This window comes from Esox lucius, chromosome 14 (assembly GCF_011004845.1).
Source record: "Esox lucius isolate fEsoLuc1 chromosome 14, fEsoLuc1.pri, whole genome shotgun sequence".
NCBI classification, from domain to species: domain Eukaryota; kingdom Metazoa; phylum Chordata; class Actinopteri; order Esociformes; family Esocidae; genus Esox; species Esox lucius.
This window is the reverse complement of record NC_047582.1, coordinates 31,741,635-31,760,338: the sequence shown is the minus strand read 5'-3', so window position 1 is coordinate 31,760,338 and position 18,704 is coordinate 31,741,635. Positions and strand designations below refer to the sequence as shown.

The 18,704-nt window shown below is 42.9% G+C and overlaps 1 protein-coding gene across 6 annotated transcripts in view; it reads right to left on the bottom strand.

The window, feature by feature from the left end:
- LOC105021700 (pleckstrin homology domain-containing family G member 3) overlaps window positions 1–17,654 on the bottom strand; it is a 60,348-nt gene extending 42,694 nt beyond the window's left edge. Inside the window, exons 1-2 of one of the 6 annotated variants that reach the window (XM_010889524.5) lie at window positions 17,223–17,654; window positions 6,412–6,479 (exon numbers count right to left, since the gene is read on the bottom strand). In XM_010889524.5, the coding sequence (XP_010887826.2) occupies window positions 6,412–6,460 (49 nt within the window). In that variant the 5' untranslated portion in view covers window positions 6,461–6,479; window positions 17,223–17,654. Of the gene's footprint in view, window positions 1–6,411; window positions 6,480–8,384; window positions 10,114–12,112; window positions 12,172–13,746; window positions 13,766–16,508; window positions 16,595–17,222 lie in introns of those variants that run through there. The other 5 variants (XM_010889527.5, XM_010889525.5, XM_010889529.4 and 2 more) reach the window with 5 other exon arrangements.
- Window positions 17,655–18,704: the final 1,050 nt, after the last annotated feature.

The window sequence follows — 18,704 nt, the reverse complement described above, 5'->3', positions numbered from 1 at the left end:
TCGGTTTACGTTCTTTCCATGTCTGGATGTACAGTAAGCATGGAGGGTTCTCCTGCTACAGATCTCCTGCAAGATGTCTCCTGCTAGAGATCTCCTGCTAGGGTGAACCCTGGATCAGCCCTGGACAGTAACAAGAAGTCAAGACAGAGTAAAGAACAGAGGTCAGGCTATAAAAGGAATCCAATTCCACGTCTGATGACAATGTAATTCTCATCTTAAACCCATTTGCGCTGTGTGGAGGCTGGAACATCATCAAGCAATCAGATTTTCCAGATTTTTTCCCCCCTTCTTTGATTTCTAACATTCTTCCTCGATAGCATCCAGACCAAGCCACCCACGCTTTGGAAACATCTACGTTTCGGCCTAATGATTGTTGCAAGACGCTCGCTTGGTCGGTGTAATGAAGGAAAGCTGTCTGTCAGGCACCGTGCTGGGCTACCACTTTAACAAAACCGTCCCTGGGCCCAAGGAGGTAATTACTGATGGTCCCAGAAAGCCAGGTGAGGGAGGGAGGATAACCAGTATCCGGGCTGTACCTCATGTTATCGGAGGACACACTTGGACCATCCAAGGAAAAGGATAAAAGGAGTAATAAAGACTGGCACACAAACTCAAAACAATGATGTACACTTTTGTCTAGTTTCAATCCTTATAATAGTTTTGTCATAACTCAGGCCAACGTTTAGGAAAGTGAAGACACCCCGGTCCCTTCCACAACGGCACATCACACTTTACGTCCAGTAAGCTCTGTGGTCTCTGTCCTCCGCTGGTGTGTGGCAGGGTGGCCAATTTACTGTGTTTAAGCTGAACATTTAACATCTGGCAGAATGTCACTAAAACACTCTAGGTAGGAAGGTGCTGATCACTTAATCTCCTTTCAAATCGGCTGAGAAAACGTTCTCGGAGCAGGCAATTTTTAAACCAACCGACAAAATACTCTCAAACATACTGTTCCTATACATATAAATAATGCTTTTCACGCGGTTTATTTAACATAATCCCAAAGTCAGAAGAAGACACTGGGGTCAGGGTTGTGCAGTGGTGGAGATGAGGAACCGGGCGCAGGGAGAGTGGGATTCGATGTGGTGGATTTAATAGAAAACTACACCGAGCACGAAAACAAACTGAACTAAAACAAAACGCTCACCACTGCCGTGAACACACAGAGACAGGGAACAACAACCGATAAGTGAGGGGAGCAGAGGAGAACCATTTAAACACATACTGATGACTTAATTGGGACCTGTTGATTGGAGACAAGACAATGAATGAGTCCGGGGTGAGTTGGTGAATATCTGGAAACCGGGAAACTTTAATGAGGTGAACAGGAAATATGTGGTGCTTCAATAAACTACGGTCCAATGAGTATCACTAACCACTGCGTTTTGTGGATTTTTTCCAACCATAAAACAGTCACAGAAATGTCACATCAAATGTATTCCAATATGGGCCTCTCCTCAGGGAAGTGGATCAGGTGTGTTTTCAGCAACTCATTCACATCCTTCATGAAGTGGGATGAAAATCGTCAGGTCCAGTAGACGGGACGACAAAATCAACAACGGTTCTTGAAAACCAGGCGGTAGCTGCGCCTTTAATCGAGGCCAGAGACGCGTCAGCCATCACAGTGACTGGAATTGTGTTCCACAGCCAAGTAGCCGCACGACTGAAATCCCTGTAATCCACAGTTCCGCTTGCCATGGGGCCGCTGGAGGGTGGAGAACCTAACGGACCGAAGGACACATGTCAGGCCGAAGCCTGGGGCGAGGCCTTGATCTTCACTGTGACGCAGGGCGAAGCACGGCTTCCTATTCCTGCATCACCAGTGGATTCCAGTTGCACTGATACAGTGGTCAGCTGTGTCCGTGATCTAAATATTCACTTACATTGACGAGCTGGCCAAGGCAAGAGGTCGATAAACTGAACCAAGAACTTACACCATATTAGATGCTTTAGATGAAGGCCCACCAGACCTTCTGCACATTTGGGCTGGAGTCTCTGGGCGAAAGGCTACAGTAGTCCATGAAGAACAGGATGAAGGGGAGCACCTCAGTTGCACAATAGGTCATTTGCGTGCAGTGTTCGGTACATTACATAATGTCACACTACTGACATGTAGGCAGTGCATAACTCCGATGTTTTAATTGGTTGGAACTGGTGGTTATTGGTGGCCTCGGCAGCTCCAACCACTCTAGAACGACTTTCAGGACACTGACCATACACTGTGGCGTTGAAAGTGTCAGTGTTTGAAGAGACGGACAGGAAAGAGTCATAATCACCAAAATGATGTGGCCAAGTTCAGTTCCCTTTACATGTTTGCCAGCAGTAGTGTGTATCAACCAATCAGTAGTGGCCCCAGAGCACCATGACGTGAAGGCTGGCGGCTATAAAACTGTGAGCAATAAGTGAGAAAGGTTCAGGATGGTTTTTGACGAGCCCAAGAGCCTCTCATGGGGTCCAGTGGGACTGTATGGCTGACTAAGCAAACTTCTGCACTATGGTAAAACAATGAGAGAACACAGACAGCTCCAGAGTAAACATTCTTGCAGAGGTCGTTGGTTGGACCTTAACAAAGCCTTGTCTGTGTTGTGTCTTGCTCTGAAACCTGACTGGAAGGGCTTGGGTAGGTTCTGACAGGCCATATGGTTCTGGAGATGGCAAAAAATGTATATATATATATATATATATCAACCCATCAGAGAAGCCAAGGCCCGTAGTTCTATAGATTCTCTGGGCCTAATCCAGGCTTTATAAGAACTGGTTTGACTGTGGCCAGTTGTAGCTTGGTAGGGACACATCCAGTGTAATGAACATATCATCATATACTCCGCATCACATCTTTAAAACATTTTGGATACAATCTGATCTCAGAGGTCAGATGACAGGCCGGGAATAAAAAATGTGGGACCAGCTCTGACCAAAAAAATATGCTTTTGGAATTCAATAGCACAAGTAGAGGAATATTTTAAACTCCGGTGTTTCTGTCCAACTGACAGTGGTGAAAATGACAGCGGTTTCAGAGTTGGGACGAAAAGCAGTTGATGGAAGAAAAATAACTTTAATATTACAACGTGACTTATACAATACAACAAAAAGTACCAGGGGAAGGAACAGTGGAAGCAAAACGGCATCACCCCAGCAGTCAGCAGAAGCTATCGAACAGGGAGAGGTATTCCAAAAAAGACGGTTTAACAAAATAAATGCAGGGTCCCCTGAATGTTCCCCGAACCCGGCGTGGCAGTCCACCGTTCTTGGTCTTTCACTGTCCTCTCCCCAGGGGAGGAGTCATTCTCCGTCGTCAGACGGAAGCTGTGTCAGGTCAGTCGGCAGGCCAGACCCATAGCAACGGGGGTAAAACAGTTGGTCCACGGGAGACATTGGAAGTCAATGGTGCAGACCGGCCCTAGAGACACTAGCACGATACCGCGATGGTGTGACGCAAACCACGCTGCCCAAGACATCATGCACATGAACATGAAACCTCCGGACTGCTGAGCAAGCAGTCGAGGACTTCACCAGAGGAAGTACTAGTGGGCAGGAAACGACACTCCGCATTAGGTCTGTGCAATTACCAACGGGAAATGAGGTGGAGAATTAGGGGCCAACAGTCATGCATGCAGACGTTCCACAGATATGAACGTTAACACATGAATGAATGACATTATTTCATTTCCAGATATTCGTCTCATAAAAACATGCCCTGCACACCTGGAGGAGACGCTGCGCCAATACTATTTGGTTAGGCCGCCGTCGTGGACAACCTCACCACAAAGATTCTATTGTATAAAGAAAATAATACAATTCACCAGCCAAAATGATGAGCTCAGCTCTCCTCACCTTTCGGTTAAGTACACATCATAACAGATGTAGGCACATTCCAGAGTCTTCCCGTCACTAGATAGGAACCATTACCATCCACGTCCTGGTAACAAACGAGACATGACAGGGATAGAACAGTCAAAACAACAAAGGAAAACATTTCACATCCAATCCTCCTCTGGCATTAAGCACTGTACCCCTTTGAAAGTCACAAGATGTCACGGATGTCACCAGGAGCCATGCTCCGGTTAAATGGGTAGGCTGAGAAGGCCTGGGCCATGTCGCAATACCCACGACTTTCGAGGACAAGCTTGTATCGACAGTGGCGACTTGGCATAAAGAAATGTCAAGAAACATTGTTTCATTACACAGCGTGTATTTCAACTTGACTACTGCTGGATGACAAAAAGGGCAGAAGCAGGGGTGGACTGAAGTCAGGTGATAAAACACCAGACCCAAGTAATAAACACAGATCCTTCACATCTGTTGACGCAGACAAACCCTAGGGTTTCACCAAAACTTCACAACACGACAGCTGAAGAACTGCAGCCACCATCTGCTCATGGCTCACAGCCTCTGGAAAACCATATCAAAAGGACTGAAGCCAATAAAGTAACCATTGTAACAAACCATAAATCCTCGACTGAGGCCATTTCTGAATGCTTCAATCGAGACAGATTTCTTCAGAGAGCAGGGGCCCGGTGCACAGACAGAACACCATTGTGAGAAACCCGGCCCGGGGAAAAGGATTCGTGTGACTAATGATTGAGCCGGTTGCCTCTGCTGCCCCACAACACCAGAGGCTGAGAAGAATGGAAGCACACAGTGCAAAAAAAACACAATCGCCAACAATTGAGCCACTGTTGTACCACAGCCCTTCACAAAGGACGCTCGCCAACTTCGCCCATGCATTCGCCGCAATGTATGACCACTTCAAGTGTGTCCAGGGTTTAGTGTTGTCATGCCAATACAGACGTTATGTCCATAAACATGCTTTATCATAATCACTGCTAGTTCCTGGTTGGGCGTGCAGTGGCAGCCATTTTGGTAAGGGAGAGCTGTGGCGTTTTATTTCCTCATTCTATGGTTACGTCTCTGTTATGACAGCAACACATCTCTTATTATGTGAGGATTAACGGGGGTTTTATCAGTGGGGAGAAAAGGATTGTGGTAATTCCTTCTCCAGTGGACTGGAAGAACTGCAGCTCAGCATCGACCCCTCTGCCCTTCCCTCTGCCCTTCTCTATTAGCCCTGTGGCTGCATTCTGAGACCCTGCCCTTTTCTATTGGCCCTGTGGCTGCATTCTGAGACCCTGCCCTTTTCTATTGGCCCTGTGGCTGCATTCTGAGACCCTGCCCTTTTCTATTAGCCCTGTGGCTGCATGCTGAGACCCTGCCCTTCTCTATTAGCCCTGTGGCTGCATTCTGAGACGCTGCCCTTCTCTATTAGCCCTGTGGCTGCATTCTGAGACCCTGCCCTTCTCTATTAGCCCTGTGGCTGCATTCTGAGACGCTGCCCTTCTCTATTAGCCCTGTGGCTACATTCTGAGACGCTGCCCTTCTCTATTAGCCCTGTGGCTGCGTTCCGACCAACTACCCTTTTCTATTAAAACATTGTCTTACATCTTTTATCTAGATGTTCTAATTTCCATAGAAACAACTTGTTTGACCATTTTATTGATAAAGGCACTCGGAAATGCATTTTTAGTATGAAACTCGCTGTATGCATAACGTCTGATTCAATTAATGTTTTCCTTTTCTACGGTTTGAATACGAGCGTATCCCAAATGGCACAAACACGTAAATACAATAAAAAACTTAAACGTGTCCAAGTAGCTGCGACCTAGCTGATGACTTGAATGTACCATCTACAAGTGTGATACATACTGGCCTCACCTAAGATGGCTGCTCTAACTGTTAGACACTCTGGAACAGACTGACTTCAATGCCAGACCTGCTGTGGTGTTAAAGGACTCATGGCTCACATCTGAAAGTATGGAGAGAAAAGAAACAGAGCTCTTTAACACTCGCTTTAAACCCGGACGGAATACACATGAAGACCACGTGCATGAGGTATCTGACCCCATTCCACAAATTCCAAGCTGCCCATGACTATGAGCTCGGCCTCGAAGTCAAGATGCCACTTGCTACCTGTAAAGGGTACTAACAGCAGAAATGCAATACCTATGGTACCTTGGTTACGGCAACTGTTGTGAAAACAAACAGCTTTTCAGCTAATTAAATAAATCCAGTCAGAAATGTGATACTAGCTCAATGACAGCGGGATATTATCGTGTTTGATGAATAAGAGCATACTTGTGCGTAAACTCATCGTCAAGACATGGTTGATTGAAGAATAGCTAATTTCTTCAGAGGGACGAGACAAATGGATGAAGTTATTGAAAACATCCTCTAACAGGAAATTTGTTTCCCTATCCACAACACAAAAACACTGGCTTGGATCAGAGTCCTTTCCTGAAGAAAATGTAGTAACCAGATTTGATGAATTTTAAAACATCTGGGCATATTCTAGGCGAATCTGAAGACCTTGGAGACGTGTATTTTAAGAAGAATATTAAAAAGGACCTGTCTTACCTTCACCCATTGGGACTTCATAGGGGGTGCTCTGAGATCCCTCGGGCATGGCACTGAGGCCAGAGGAACTGCAAGAAAGAAAAAAAAACAGGAGGAAGATTAAGGCAGAGAATGGCAGTGGGCCTTATTAGACACTCCGGACAGGAAACTAGATGACAGTTCCTTTAAATCACATGTCCTGGAGCCCACCACGGCGGTTGGCTGTCTGACAGCTTATCAATCTCACGACACACCAATGTAGGAAGTGATGTAATCCTAATTTCCCCCTAAAACAAGGATGTATCGTCCTCCTCAGTCAAGCCATTGAGTGTGGGAAAGTATTCAGCCAACATGGCTTTTCATTGGCAATACAATGGTTGTGTTTTTTGGTTGTGGGTGTTATCTTAGCTTGCCGTGGCCGAGGAAAGCACAGAAAACTGAGGACTCGTGTTTTTTCAGCTGGGTATTTTTTAAACAGACAAATAAATCATACCTAGACTGATTTATGAAGACCTTTACAGAACATGGATATATCACTGCCACTCAAGACCACAAAGCATGCAGGTGTTTCGGCAAGCCAATTTAAACGAAACAATTTACAGAGGAGCATGTGGCCTGAACATCTTTTAACATTTTTTTTATTATTAGCAGTTCAACTCAATCGGATGTGTGCACCTGTTGAAAGTCACTTATCCCTAGCGCCTATTTGAAAGAAAATAAAAGTTGTTCATCAACATCCTGTCAATAGGTGCCGCACAATGCTGCAAGAATCAGAGTTTTCAATCCAAAAATAGCTTTCTAAAAAGACAAACAGCTCAAATCATTTGTAACTTGAAGAATTCCCCCTTCTAAAGATAAGTCGTACAGTGTCAGGTGCCGATGATATATTGGGCAAAAAAATCCAATGTTTCAGCAGCAACCTGCATCGTCTGTTACCAGGCACAGTGATACTGAAACCATGTTTTATTCCCCAATAAATCACTGGACGCTCAGACAGACTCTGAACAAATGTATGTGTGTAAGCTGCAGTTCGCTGGACGTTACTCAGCACCTCTAATGACTTTCTGGGTGCGCGGCAGCCGGTGAATTTGACAAGAACGCACAGCAACTGAATCAGAAACAAAAAATAAAACTAAGCAAATATTTAGATTGCCCAGCTGTGAGCTGTGCCACCTGACACGTGTGTTTGCCAACCTTACATGTCCATATAAACCAGACAGAACATAAACGTTTAATAAATGTAGTGTTCGTATTTTATTATGGAACGTATTCAGGGAAACACATTCAGGACAAGATACCTCTTTAAAAAGGAAAACAAGAAGAAATTAAACATTCAAATAAAACAAAAATATTTGTTTTAACCCTTTTGAGCAAAGTAAGATAATGCTGGTAATATCTGAAGTAGGGCTATATAGACAAACAGAGTACCATGTCATTCTATAGGCTCATTGCACCTTGTAATACAAAATCCAATGTTTTAATATAAAAACTTTCACCTGAGATAAAAACAAAGAGCACTCGGGATTCAGCATTTAACGGATTTAAAATGGTCTCTGCTGTGTGTGGTCCCTCACAACATTCACAGGAATGTGCCTCTCCATCAGGGTAGTGAAGACCATTAGATTTCCCCAAGGAATTTAACGGTTCTTCATCTAGCAGACTAATAAGGCGAATCCCAGGAGTGAATCATTCTCACATCTTTCAGGGTTGTTAAGCTCCTACTTCCTGCGACTAAGGCCAGGCTTTCCGAATAGCCACCAACTCAAGTTCTTTTTTCTTCTTCCTCATTTCTTAATAACTTCCACCTCATCGTAGGGTGTGGGCCAACCGGAGACAAGCGCTTGGCTTTCCTGAGGCAGTACAGGACTTACTCGGTCTGCACTACTCACGTGAAACTTTGGCAAATATTACATTTACCACAACACACACAGCTCGCCTGCTCGACGGTGTTTGTCCTCAACTTAGTTAGAAATAAGAGGTACTGAGGAAGCTACCTTTCCAATACCACTGTCCTGTCACCGCACCTCCTTCTCCCTCTTTATTCATGAAGGTTTCTGGGCTTAATGGACCAATGCAGTTAGTTCCTTGTTGAGGTCAAAACACTGTTCATTTTGTGTGAGGTGGGACTGAAGGCAGCTGACGCATCTGTTATTCTTGTGGTTCAGCCAATGCAATTGCAGATATTTATCAGAGAATTGCACTAGGTTACATGTTAAAGCACTTTATGCTGTCTTTTACCTCGAACAAAGCTGAATGGCAATGAACCATCACAAAAAATGTTTGTTTTGGAACAATCTGAACAATGTAAAAAAACTATCATAAAACATCTCTTATACCAGGAATGGTTCCGAAATCAAAAGTTTGAGGCCAAAGTAAAATATGTAATCACATACTTAAGTCCTATGCAGAAAAGATTGAACTCCTGTGCCTACGAATTTAAATATATTACAACATTTTCAATAGAGATCCTAGGATCTTTACTACTGGTGTTTTTTTGGGTAAGGCTGTCATTACTGTTTCCGCCAGTAGATGGCTAAAACACGACCTTTGATCAGTTGCTGTAGTGTGATTTTCTTTCAACACAGCAAACACCAACACAAAATCTAAATAATCGAAACATCAAAATAATTTGTTAGTTCATTAGACAGACGATGATAACTTTTATGTCCTGTTCTTTCCAGTAATGTCACAAGGTCAAACCTAAACAACTACAGCTATATTTAGACTTCTGTTGAATTAGTATAGTAAAGTATGTGTGCTGTGTAGAAAAATGTTGCTCCAACTTGCTTGAACTGACACACGCCTGAAACACTGACACATGTTCACATCATGTCCCTCACAGTGTCTGGAAGCCAATAAAAATGATGTACATTTTGAGTAGGAAATGAACACAAAAAACACATCCCCTATAGCAAAACCACATTGGTTTTATCAACTTGCTGATTTCCTGAAGAGCCTGACCAAGAACCTCCAACCACAAAAAATGTAATTGAACTATTCCCTTAGCACAAAGCTTGTGTGTGTAGAGACTGAGGAAGCATGAACAGCTCTAACAGCCCAGCGCGTTCCCCTCAGGACAAACAGGGGAGGGACTCCAACTAGAAGTGCAATCTTCCCTTGAGCCTCAGGGTTCTTAAACATCCTGACTCCGTAAATTCAACAGTTTTTCCAGTCAATCTCCCCACGAGTGGGTTTCGTAGCAGAAGCATATAGAACACAAGGTTCAAAAGTTTATCAACACCATGGGATCATAGCCTGTCTCCTGGCAACGCAGTGTTCAAAGTTCAGTGGTTCTGTATTGGCGGGTTGCGCAGAGCAGCACAGGACGTTCAACAAACCATCCACAATATAGCGCGATACAAACGTATCGTCCACGTCCAATGAAAACAGTGCTGTTGTGTCCACTCCCACGTTTGTCCCCTCACAGCTCCCTTCTCCGCAAAGACACCAAAGGTCGGGAACTGGGGAGGATTAGGGGGTGATGTTGTGTGGGGGTATCAAGGCGCGCATTGTTCCGACCACTCATCCTGACGTAGCCCCGCGGACCCAGACCATATGACATAACCTAGCGTCTGAACACCAAAGGAGAGGGTTTAGTGACCGGTCTTCTTAAAAGGGAGTCGCACGGATTCCCAGGTCCAAGGTTGAGGAGCCAAACGCGTTATATTACCGCCTCAAGCTAACCAGTAGATGTAGGAAACTTTTTTGTTGTGCTGTGTGACACTACTTCAACCTAAGGTAATACTGGGCTGATCTGAGGAAGGCAAGAGACGGAGGTTTGGTGACACAGCTGGAGAGCCACAGTAAACAAACACCCCCCCCTAGTCGGGCCTATTGTGACATGACACAAGTGTGCTAAAAAACACAAACGCACAAGAAAAGCCACTCGCAAAGCGGTCACAACTTAGCCCGCTAATTGATTACTCTGCTCATGCAAACATTCACACACACACACACACACACAAAACAAACTAGAAATACATTAACAAAAAGACAACTCAAAAGAAACTATAGTAATGAAATTCCTATAACTACCCAGGCAATCCTACGGGTGAGTCTTCCATAGTGGAATACAAGAGTGAGGTTTGTGTATGACGTACGAACACAAATGCTGGTACTTGTGAAAGACTGCATGCATTTAGTCTTACAATCATTAGTCAGCCAATATCAGCCAATATGACAGTAAGATGGGCAGTGGAAAGCTAAGTACAACCATATCTACGGTAAAGACCTGTAGTGGAGCCATTATACCAATGTAACGACATATGGCAACATCTCCAACAATCTCACTTCCTGGATCCAGACGCCAGTCTGTTTAGCAGGCACTTAAGGGGTTCTTTGAGTGGGTCTCAATGAGAGCAACCTCAGCAATGACCCTCATGTAGACTATAGCAATGTAAATTACTTTCTTCCTAGAAAGAGTAAGGATCACAGCTGCTATCATTATCTGTAACGAGTTCTGGAAGAGCTGAGGTTAACATGGTTAGCTTATCCTTGTGCCTTATTACTCAGTTGTCAAAACCTAGGACAGAAAAGAAAAACACAATCGTAAACCTCTCCAAATGAGAGCGAGGTGTATCTAAATATTTCAGGAATATTATATATATATATAAAAAAACTAGCTCCTAGATTTTGGAACTCCGCTCAGGTGTAACATTCCGTTAGAAGGTTTACAAATGTTTTATGATGTCACCAGAAGATCAAGTATTGCAGACTATGAAACAGCTAGTACAGAGGGACTTCCACAAAACCTGTCAGTTAAGAACCCACAGACAAATAGGAAAGACCCACTTTTCTCCTCTCATCAAATTCCGGAAGCTAATCTAAAAAATGGGACAGTTCTTCTGGGTAGGTTTCCCCCCCAAAAAAGGGTTATGTGCTAAAATTAGCCCCATGTGGTCAATTCATTCCAGTCTCAGAGGCTTCCTGTGTAAGAGGAAATGTAAATGTTCTTTCCTAGAGCTCTACTAAAATGAGTCCCAAGAGGATTCTGGGAGTGACACATTGCCCTACTGGAAAAGATGTTGTCAGTTAGGTTATATTTTATTTGTTCAGACCATCACACTATAAGTAGGAACCAATTGACAAGTCAGGTCTGGGATTAAGGTACTTATCGTTTCAAAACCTGTGTACAGTCTGACCCATTTATTTGTATTAAAAGACTTGATAGATATTTTTTATGTCCATCTACAGTACCTGTTGACTCAAGTCTGGTCAAAATTTGAGAGCTTCTGTTTCGACATAAGATGTACGGCATTCTGCTCGGGTTCAAGTTGTTGCTACATCTACAACAAAGACGTTCCACACTTGTGTGTTCTGCAGTGTTTTGCAGGCACATGACAGACATGTCCAGGGTCTTGCCACAGGCCAATCGTTTAGAGATTACAAGGCCTGCGTTTTCGTCCGCTTAACAGCATTCCTGATAACAACGGTCAGTTGTTTCAACACTTTGTATGTTTGAAAATCACTTGTGACATTGACAAGAAATGTAAAGAGAATAATTATTATTTTATTGAGTAGAATGCTTTTACTTCTACTGGGTTGTCTGGTTGCTCCTCCTGGCCATCTTAAAATCAATGCGATTATGGTACGTTTCTCTGGATAATAGTGTCTGCGAAATTACTAAATTGTCAAATGTAAATACACTCCATTTGCAATGACCTGGAAGCCATTAGTTAGGCTAACTGCCTTGCTCAGCGACAGAGAAACTATTTCTACTCACCATGCCAGCTCTGGGCCCCTTGATGCCGTCCCCACACCTTCTACAGAATGAGCACAACTGACTCAGACAAGGCTGGTCTTTTTGTTTTACTTGTTTCTGTCTTTTGACAAGACACAACAGGTACTATGAGCCTTCACATCTGACGCAACATTCGGGCATGTCTTATGTTACTGCCATGACTTTAGGGTGCGCCACACCACTAAACCCTGAACACCGAAATGTTTTCCCAAATATGGTAAACCTGTCTTATACTTATGATGTGGTCTACTTGCTTTGCATTCCACATTCTTAAAAAACCATGTCACTATAGATATTTGCCCCACCATTCAGCAAATGTTGACCAATAACAAACCTGGCTCACAAAATGAACCAGAACTAGAGTATTTCAGCAGCTAAATCTAATCGCCAAAAGATCCCTTTGGGAAGTGTACTAGTAACTCCCGGAATAATCTTGCGGGGCCACCTCTTTTGGGCCTGTATACTAGACACAGTGTAAAGCCACTTCATCATTGAGTTAAAGAGAAAGTTTATTGCGCAGAGCTTCTAGTTAATTTATTCTGGGGTTATTGGACTATCATCACTATACAATTAATTTTACAAGTCAAGGACTAGTTTTAATCTTTGAATAGGAAACTGGCCCTTAAAAGAGACACACTATTTTCAGAAGGAAAGGGGGCTCCCAAAGGGGAAGTCCTAATCCTGTATGAGGGAAGTGGGTTTGTTCCTAAAGCATTTCTGACCCAGAGTCTCCACTCCAGAGAAATAAGGTAAACAATCGACAGCCCTTGTTTTGTGACTGCCATTAGATGAAAACTAATCGACTGTGCCTTTTGTCATCTTAATACCAGGCCCCTTCAGAGTTTCACAACATGGCTACTTAGAGGTTTGAGCTCTGATTTCACAGATTTTCATTTAACAGACCACAGAGTCTCATGATGCTCATCCCTTTTCAATAGAGCATCAATGTTAAGGAGTCTTAACAAAAATCAATTTTCTCCCCCATTCGGAGTTTACTCATACAGCATTCTGTACACAGTCCACAGCCTGAAAGCTGAGATCGACAGTTTAATTGAGCGAAGTGGACTGTAGTAAAATTGAGAATTCCTGGCATGTGGACAGGTCTTTGCCAAAATGGCCAGTGAAGCATTTCAAAGCCCCACTTCTTCCTCAAAACAAGTATGCTCCCTGCAACATCACAGTTGTTAAGAAAGAGCTTCCTCAACGCCAAATTTGATTTGTGCATATAGCACGTCAACTTTACGGTTAGCAACACACAACAAGAGATCAAGAACTTAAGCGTTAAGCTAGACCCCCACATGAAGAACCTGAGCAGTACTCGTGACTTTACGCCGGTAGTTTTACGTTGTTTGACCCGCCATCTTGGCACCGGTTTGAGAATCAGTAAAGCATAAAAGGGCAGAGAGGAAAAACAGCCATTTGGTTTGGCTTGTATGAGACCATGTTTCAGCCATATATTCAGACTAGAAATAGACAAACATTATTACATACAGAAAATATCAAAGGTCCTACAGACATGAATAGTAATGGCATATGGTGTGCGCACTGGCTTGTAAAGAAACCAGCCAATCATCACCCTAAGAAAGACGGTGCTATCAAAGACAAATCTATACCACCTGACTCAGCTGTCCAATGACTGAGATTGTTGACAAACTGTAGGGGGTGGTCTTTGTATTCTCATCACAGGCAAACACACAGGCTGACGGGGGCAGAAATTCATCAGGAGACAGTCACAGCAAAATGTCAAACACGCTTTCTTTCATCGTCCAGGCTCCCGGGCAGTTGCGCGTGATTTAATAAGCTGCGTCCTATCAACTAGATCTCGGGAACAGGCAATACATCTTAAGGAACACAGCTTTCCTCAGGCTTCGTGCCTCTTTTGAATGCCTACATAGCACAAAAATAGGAAATATGAGCCGATCATATTCGTTTTTTCCACAGGGTGGCCTTTATCTGTCCGGGATCAGGAAACGGCGCGAGTCGTTTGGCACCCCAGTGTGTCGCAGGCCGCAGCCTCGATCCTCCCAGAGAGGAACTGGGCGTGCCTGTCACTGCCCCTCGCTTGACAGTGTTCAGCCCTGACACACGGGGCCCATTGTTCCACACTTCCCACATTTTCCATGGCACAGAAATGGGTTCACAACAGTGATCCCAGCATCAGGACCTGATGGATGAATGCGGACGGGGAGAGGAAAGCCTTGCCTTTACAGCTATACACTGTAGTCGATCAGCAGGACGCTGTTATCCACAGTGAACTGCACACTTTTTGCTGTTCTACTGGCCCCTTGAAGGAATTAAACCCACAACCCCAATGTTATAAATACCGAACTTCAGGGTTTACTACATACATAATATTATAGCGTTGTTTTCTATAAAAACAAAGAAGGCCTGAATTCAATCCTGTGCGGATAAACGGAAACCTAACTGTATTTTAAGATTGTGTCACATTCAACAATTTTAAAGGAATAATTCATGAGTTTACTCACCAAAAGACATTCCAGAAGGCCCATAGAGTCACTATTTCAAATAATAATTTTTTCAGCTCTGTCCTAGTCTGTAATTTGCATTATTTTAGCATTATTAGCATTGTCCAAATTCATGAATGGAAACGTTTCATACTGCTCTCGCAAATTGCAAGTGGAAAACTACTCCAAAACACTTCAAACTACATTCTGTAATTTGTCACGGTAGCAGCTATTTTTTTTTTTACTTTACACTGACAAAACAACCAGCGAAAATTGGCTGAATTCAAAGTGGCACTATCAAACTATTTCCTAAAGCCACCACACACAGCTTCTGTTCTTCGGCAGTGATGTCATCGAGTGTGAGCGTGAACTTAAACCTCTACAAGCTATTTGAAGATGGGTTTCTTCAACTAGCCTTTTAAAATTGCTGCTAGTTTAGACTTCTGTATATTATTGCTATATTTTTGCTTTATAAATATTTCTTAATTCCTTCTATGTAGATGTCATGTGCCATGTAACAAAAATGGCATTGTGCAGGGCGACACCGTGTTATTCGGTGCTTTTGATAAATAAACTTTCATTTGTTTGTAAATATCGATGTCGAATTCTGCCTGCTCATGGACCTTGAGTTAATTAAATTCTACCCGCTCTGTAAATGGGACAATACATCTGCCTCTCCCAAGTTGTATTGTGGGAGAATCAATGGAGCAACTTCGCCAATGAGACACACTTTTTGTGAGAAACCTTTTAACAAAGAGGATTATGACCTATATTCACTTAGAAGAGGACTAAAGGCAAATGTAATTCCATCAAGTTACCCAGCTCAAACCATGGAGACAAGTAATACTTCTGATTGCTATGTTATAATGCACAAAGTACACATTGCCTACGGAAACCCAGGCAATACCAGTTTATTTAAAATGAGAATTATATCATGAAAATACAACATGGTCATGTTCTTTGAAGTAAACAGCACCACTTGTCTTAGTTTGTAATGTTTTAGAGCAGTTTTCCACTTGCAACGCAACTTTGCAATAGGGGTATGTAACGTTTCCATCCATGAGAAGCTTACCGAAGAAAGGTTCAACAGGACAGCCGAACATCATGCAGTGTGATTTTTCTATACAAGTAAGGGATTCCTGCAGCGTTTCCATGTATTACAGCAGAAATTTAAATATTGACAGAAATGTAAATATTGACAGAAGTGTATCCATCTGACAGTGTGTGTGTGTGTGGGGGGGGGGGGGGGGACTCTGCATCCTTTTCAAGGGAACTTTGATTAGCTGACTTAGGACATTATGGCAGTGATGACCAGACTTAAAATTAAAATGCATTATTAATTTTATGATAGAGGCAAGCACCGCGGGCCCGGGTGAAACCGCACCTCCTGCATCCCCGACAGTTACGCCACTGGCCAGAAGGTAATACTTCAGCTCCTGGCTGTACAGATCATTTTCTCCGTTTTAAAGGTGATCAAATAATAGAACTCCACAGCCAACGCATTGATTTCTCTAATGTGTCTTTGAGCTATGTAGTCCAAAAGAGTTTAAAGTTTAAAAGGAATGTAATTCATTTGGCACCACCAAGTCACCTCTCGAAAGAAAGGCCAGACCCTGGACAATTGACTACTCATTACTGAATTCAAGGATGCACAAACAACTTCATTTCCATTGCAGTTTCACAAACAGGCAGGTGGGAACATCCTATTGTATCATCTTTTTCTGGTTGCCAAACTCAGGTGCCGTGGCAGGACTTGGCGATGTTCAACAACGGGTGGGGCGAGTCCATCTCCCGGCTAACAGCAATTATCCCACAGGCGGTTAAAAACAGTCGGCTGGTTTAAACTGCCAGTTGACTCCAGAATGCTGTCGCACGTGATCGAGGTGCAGTCAATAATGCATTAAATAACTTACCTTGGGAGTAATCGGGGAGTGCAAATGTAATCCAAGTGAAATACTTTATGGACTTATGACATGAAACACTAAACTATTCAGGTTGCTATCAACTATTAGCCTACTATTGCCATACATTCTACTTGTGATCGCCTTTAGGTGCCGTGCAAAAATGAGCAGTGTCATCGAACACAAAATCAGTGCCACCCTCAGTTCAAGAGTCACTCTTGGTCTCCATCGAGATCCTGCGACTTACGATAAGTTAAATATATACCAGTTATTGACCATACATCAACGTCACCAAAATGTTTCAAAACTACTGTACAAGCTGATGGATCTAGGCAGCTCGACGTTTTACCTGCTTGTCAGGCGTACAATGTGTTGGGCATCCAATAAGCCTTTCTTCAACAGACTAGTCTAACAGATGTCTGCACGATGATCCACACACCGCATATTATTATGTTAGCAGGTTTCCAGACATGTATAGACAGTGCATTTCAAAGGGCTTATATTAATCAGGTAAACAGGAAGTCCCAAAAAGGCGAAAATGACTAAAACAACTGCAGTAATAACTCGTTTAAATTAAATAATTATGCTGTTTCTCATCCCTTGTACAGCTCTACCCGACATGCACCCAGCCAGCAGTTTGAGGAGTTTACACTTAAAGACCGTCATACTGTATCAGCTGTAAAGCACATCTCATCAATTGACATGGTTGAAGAGGTTGCAACTTACCGTAAAGGGTTGAACGTTTCTAAAACTTCGCTGGGAACTCCTACTGGGACCAAAATGCTGGGGCTACATTCGAAATATTATTTCATAACTCTCCCAATTACCTTCTAAAAGTTCCAAAGTTCTTATAGATTCTGAGGAATTTGACGGCACCGATAAGTGCCTGATGGAGCCTGTTCCTCCACTTCACGAACTGCAATTGAATGCCGTGCCCTTTGCGCCTGCGTCGGTCGAAAGACTTGCCTAAAAAAAGTAAGACACTGGCCAAATCTTTTTGTCTCTATGAAAACGTTCATGGAAAAAAACAATGTCACGTATTTTTGCCGGTAGGCTATTACCATTTATATACAACAACTATGCATTAAATAAAAAATACACTTTAATACGCGATTCAGCAGGAAGTCTGGCTCGCCCGAGATGACCGAGGCATTTTTTAAAAAGTGGGCTGACGAGCAATGACTTTTGTTTTTTTTTTGTTGCATAAGGACGGTAGGACTACGTGTGTCAGCCCGAAAAACGCCTATGCGAAGATGACATGGTTGTAGAATGTGTACCATGAGAATTTGACCCTCATGTCTTGCGCTATCAGTGATTACTGCTGAGTGGTGAATGGATAAGAGACTGAAATGACCCAATCTATAATTTCTAAAGAAATGTACCTCCGTGATAGTTTAGACAAAATCTATACAAGCAAGATAAGGTATTAAACCACAGTACATTTAAGACGCAGCTATTTATTCAGTGTTTAACACAAACGAAATTTTACTGTTTCATATTTTATCTTCTATTTTATGCACTGTGCTTTAACAATAGTTTGTGTTAAATCACTTTTTTTTTCTGGGATATCTCAGGTATCCTCCCTAGTGATTTGTAATTACCACCTATGACAGTATTTCTTAGTTACAGAGCCTGAGCAAACTTTTAAGCATTACAATAAATATGTCATACCGGTTGATTTTGAGAACCTACTTTCCCCCTTATAAGGTGATCTGGAACTCATGGTTTGTAAGCCAAATCCGGGCTGAATGTCACATTATGTTGGACTGCAAAGTGACATATAGTTTATTTTGTAGTCCAGTCCAACACTTAAAATTGCTTTTCAAATGCAACATGCATTCCAAATAACCTCCTGACTGATTGACTAATGAGACTTACCTGAACTTAGCAATTGCAAATGTGCAAGAGATGGAGTATTTCCAAATTATGATAACCCAACTGAATCCGGGCAGGCTGTTTCCTTTGATGCCTTTCGAAATTAGAACGTGGCTTTTGACTATCTGCAGGGTTTCTTGCCGATGCTATGGGCACAACAAACAAATGCATGGGCACTGTTTACTTCTTTAGAGCTTATTTGAATTGGTAGATGTACCTAAAGGCTGAAGCCTGGCCATGCATGCTTGAATAGGCAAATTGATCCACCTAGGTCAAATTAACTGTGCCATAAGCAACACCAATTAACAATATGGACTGTGCTAGCGGACCTGC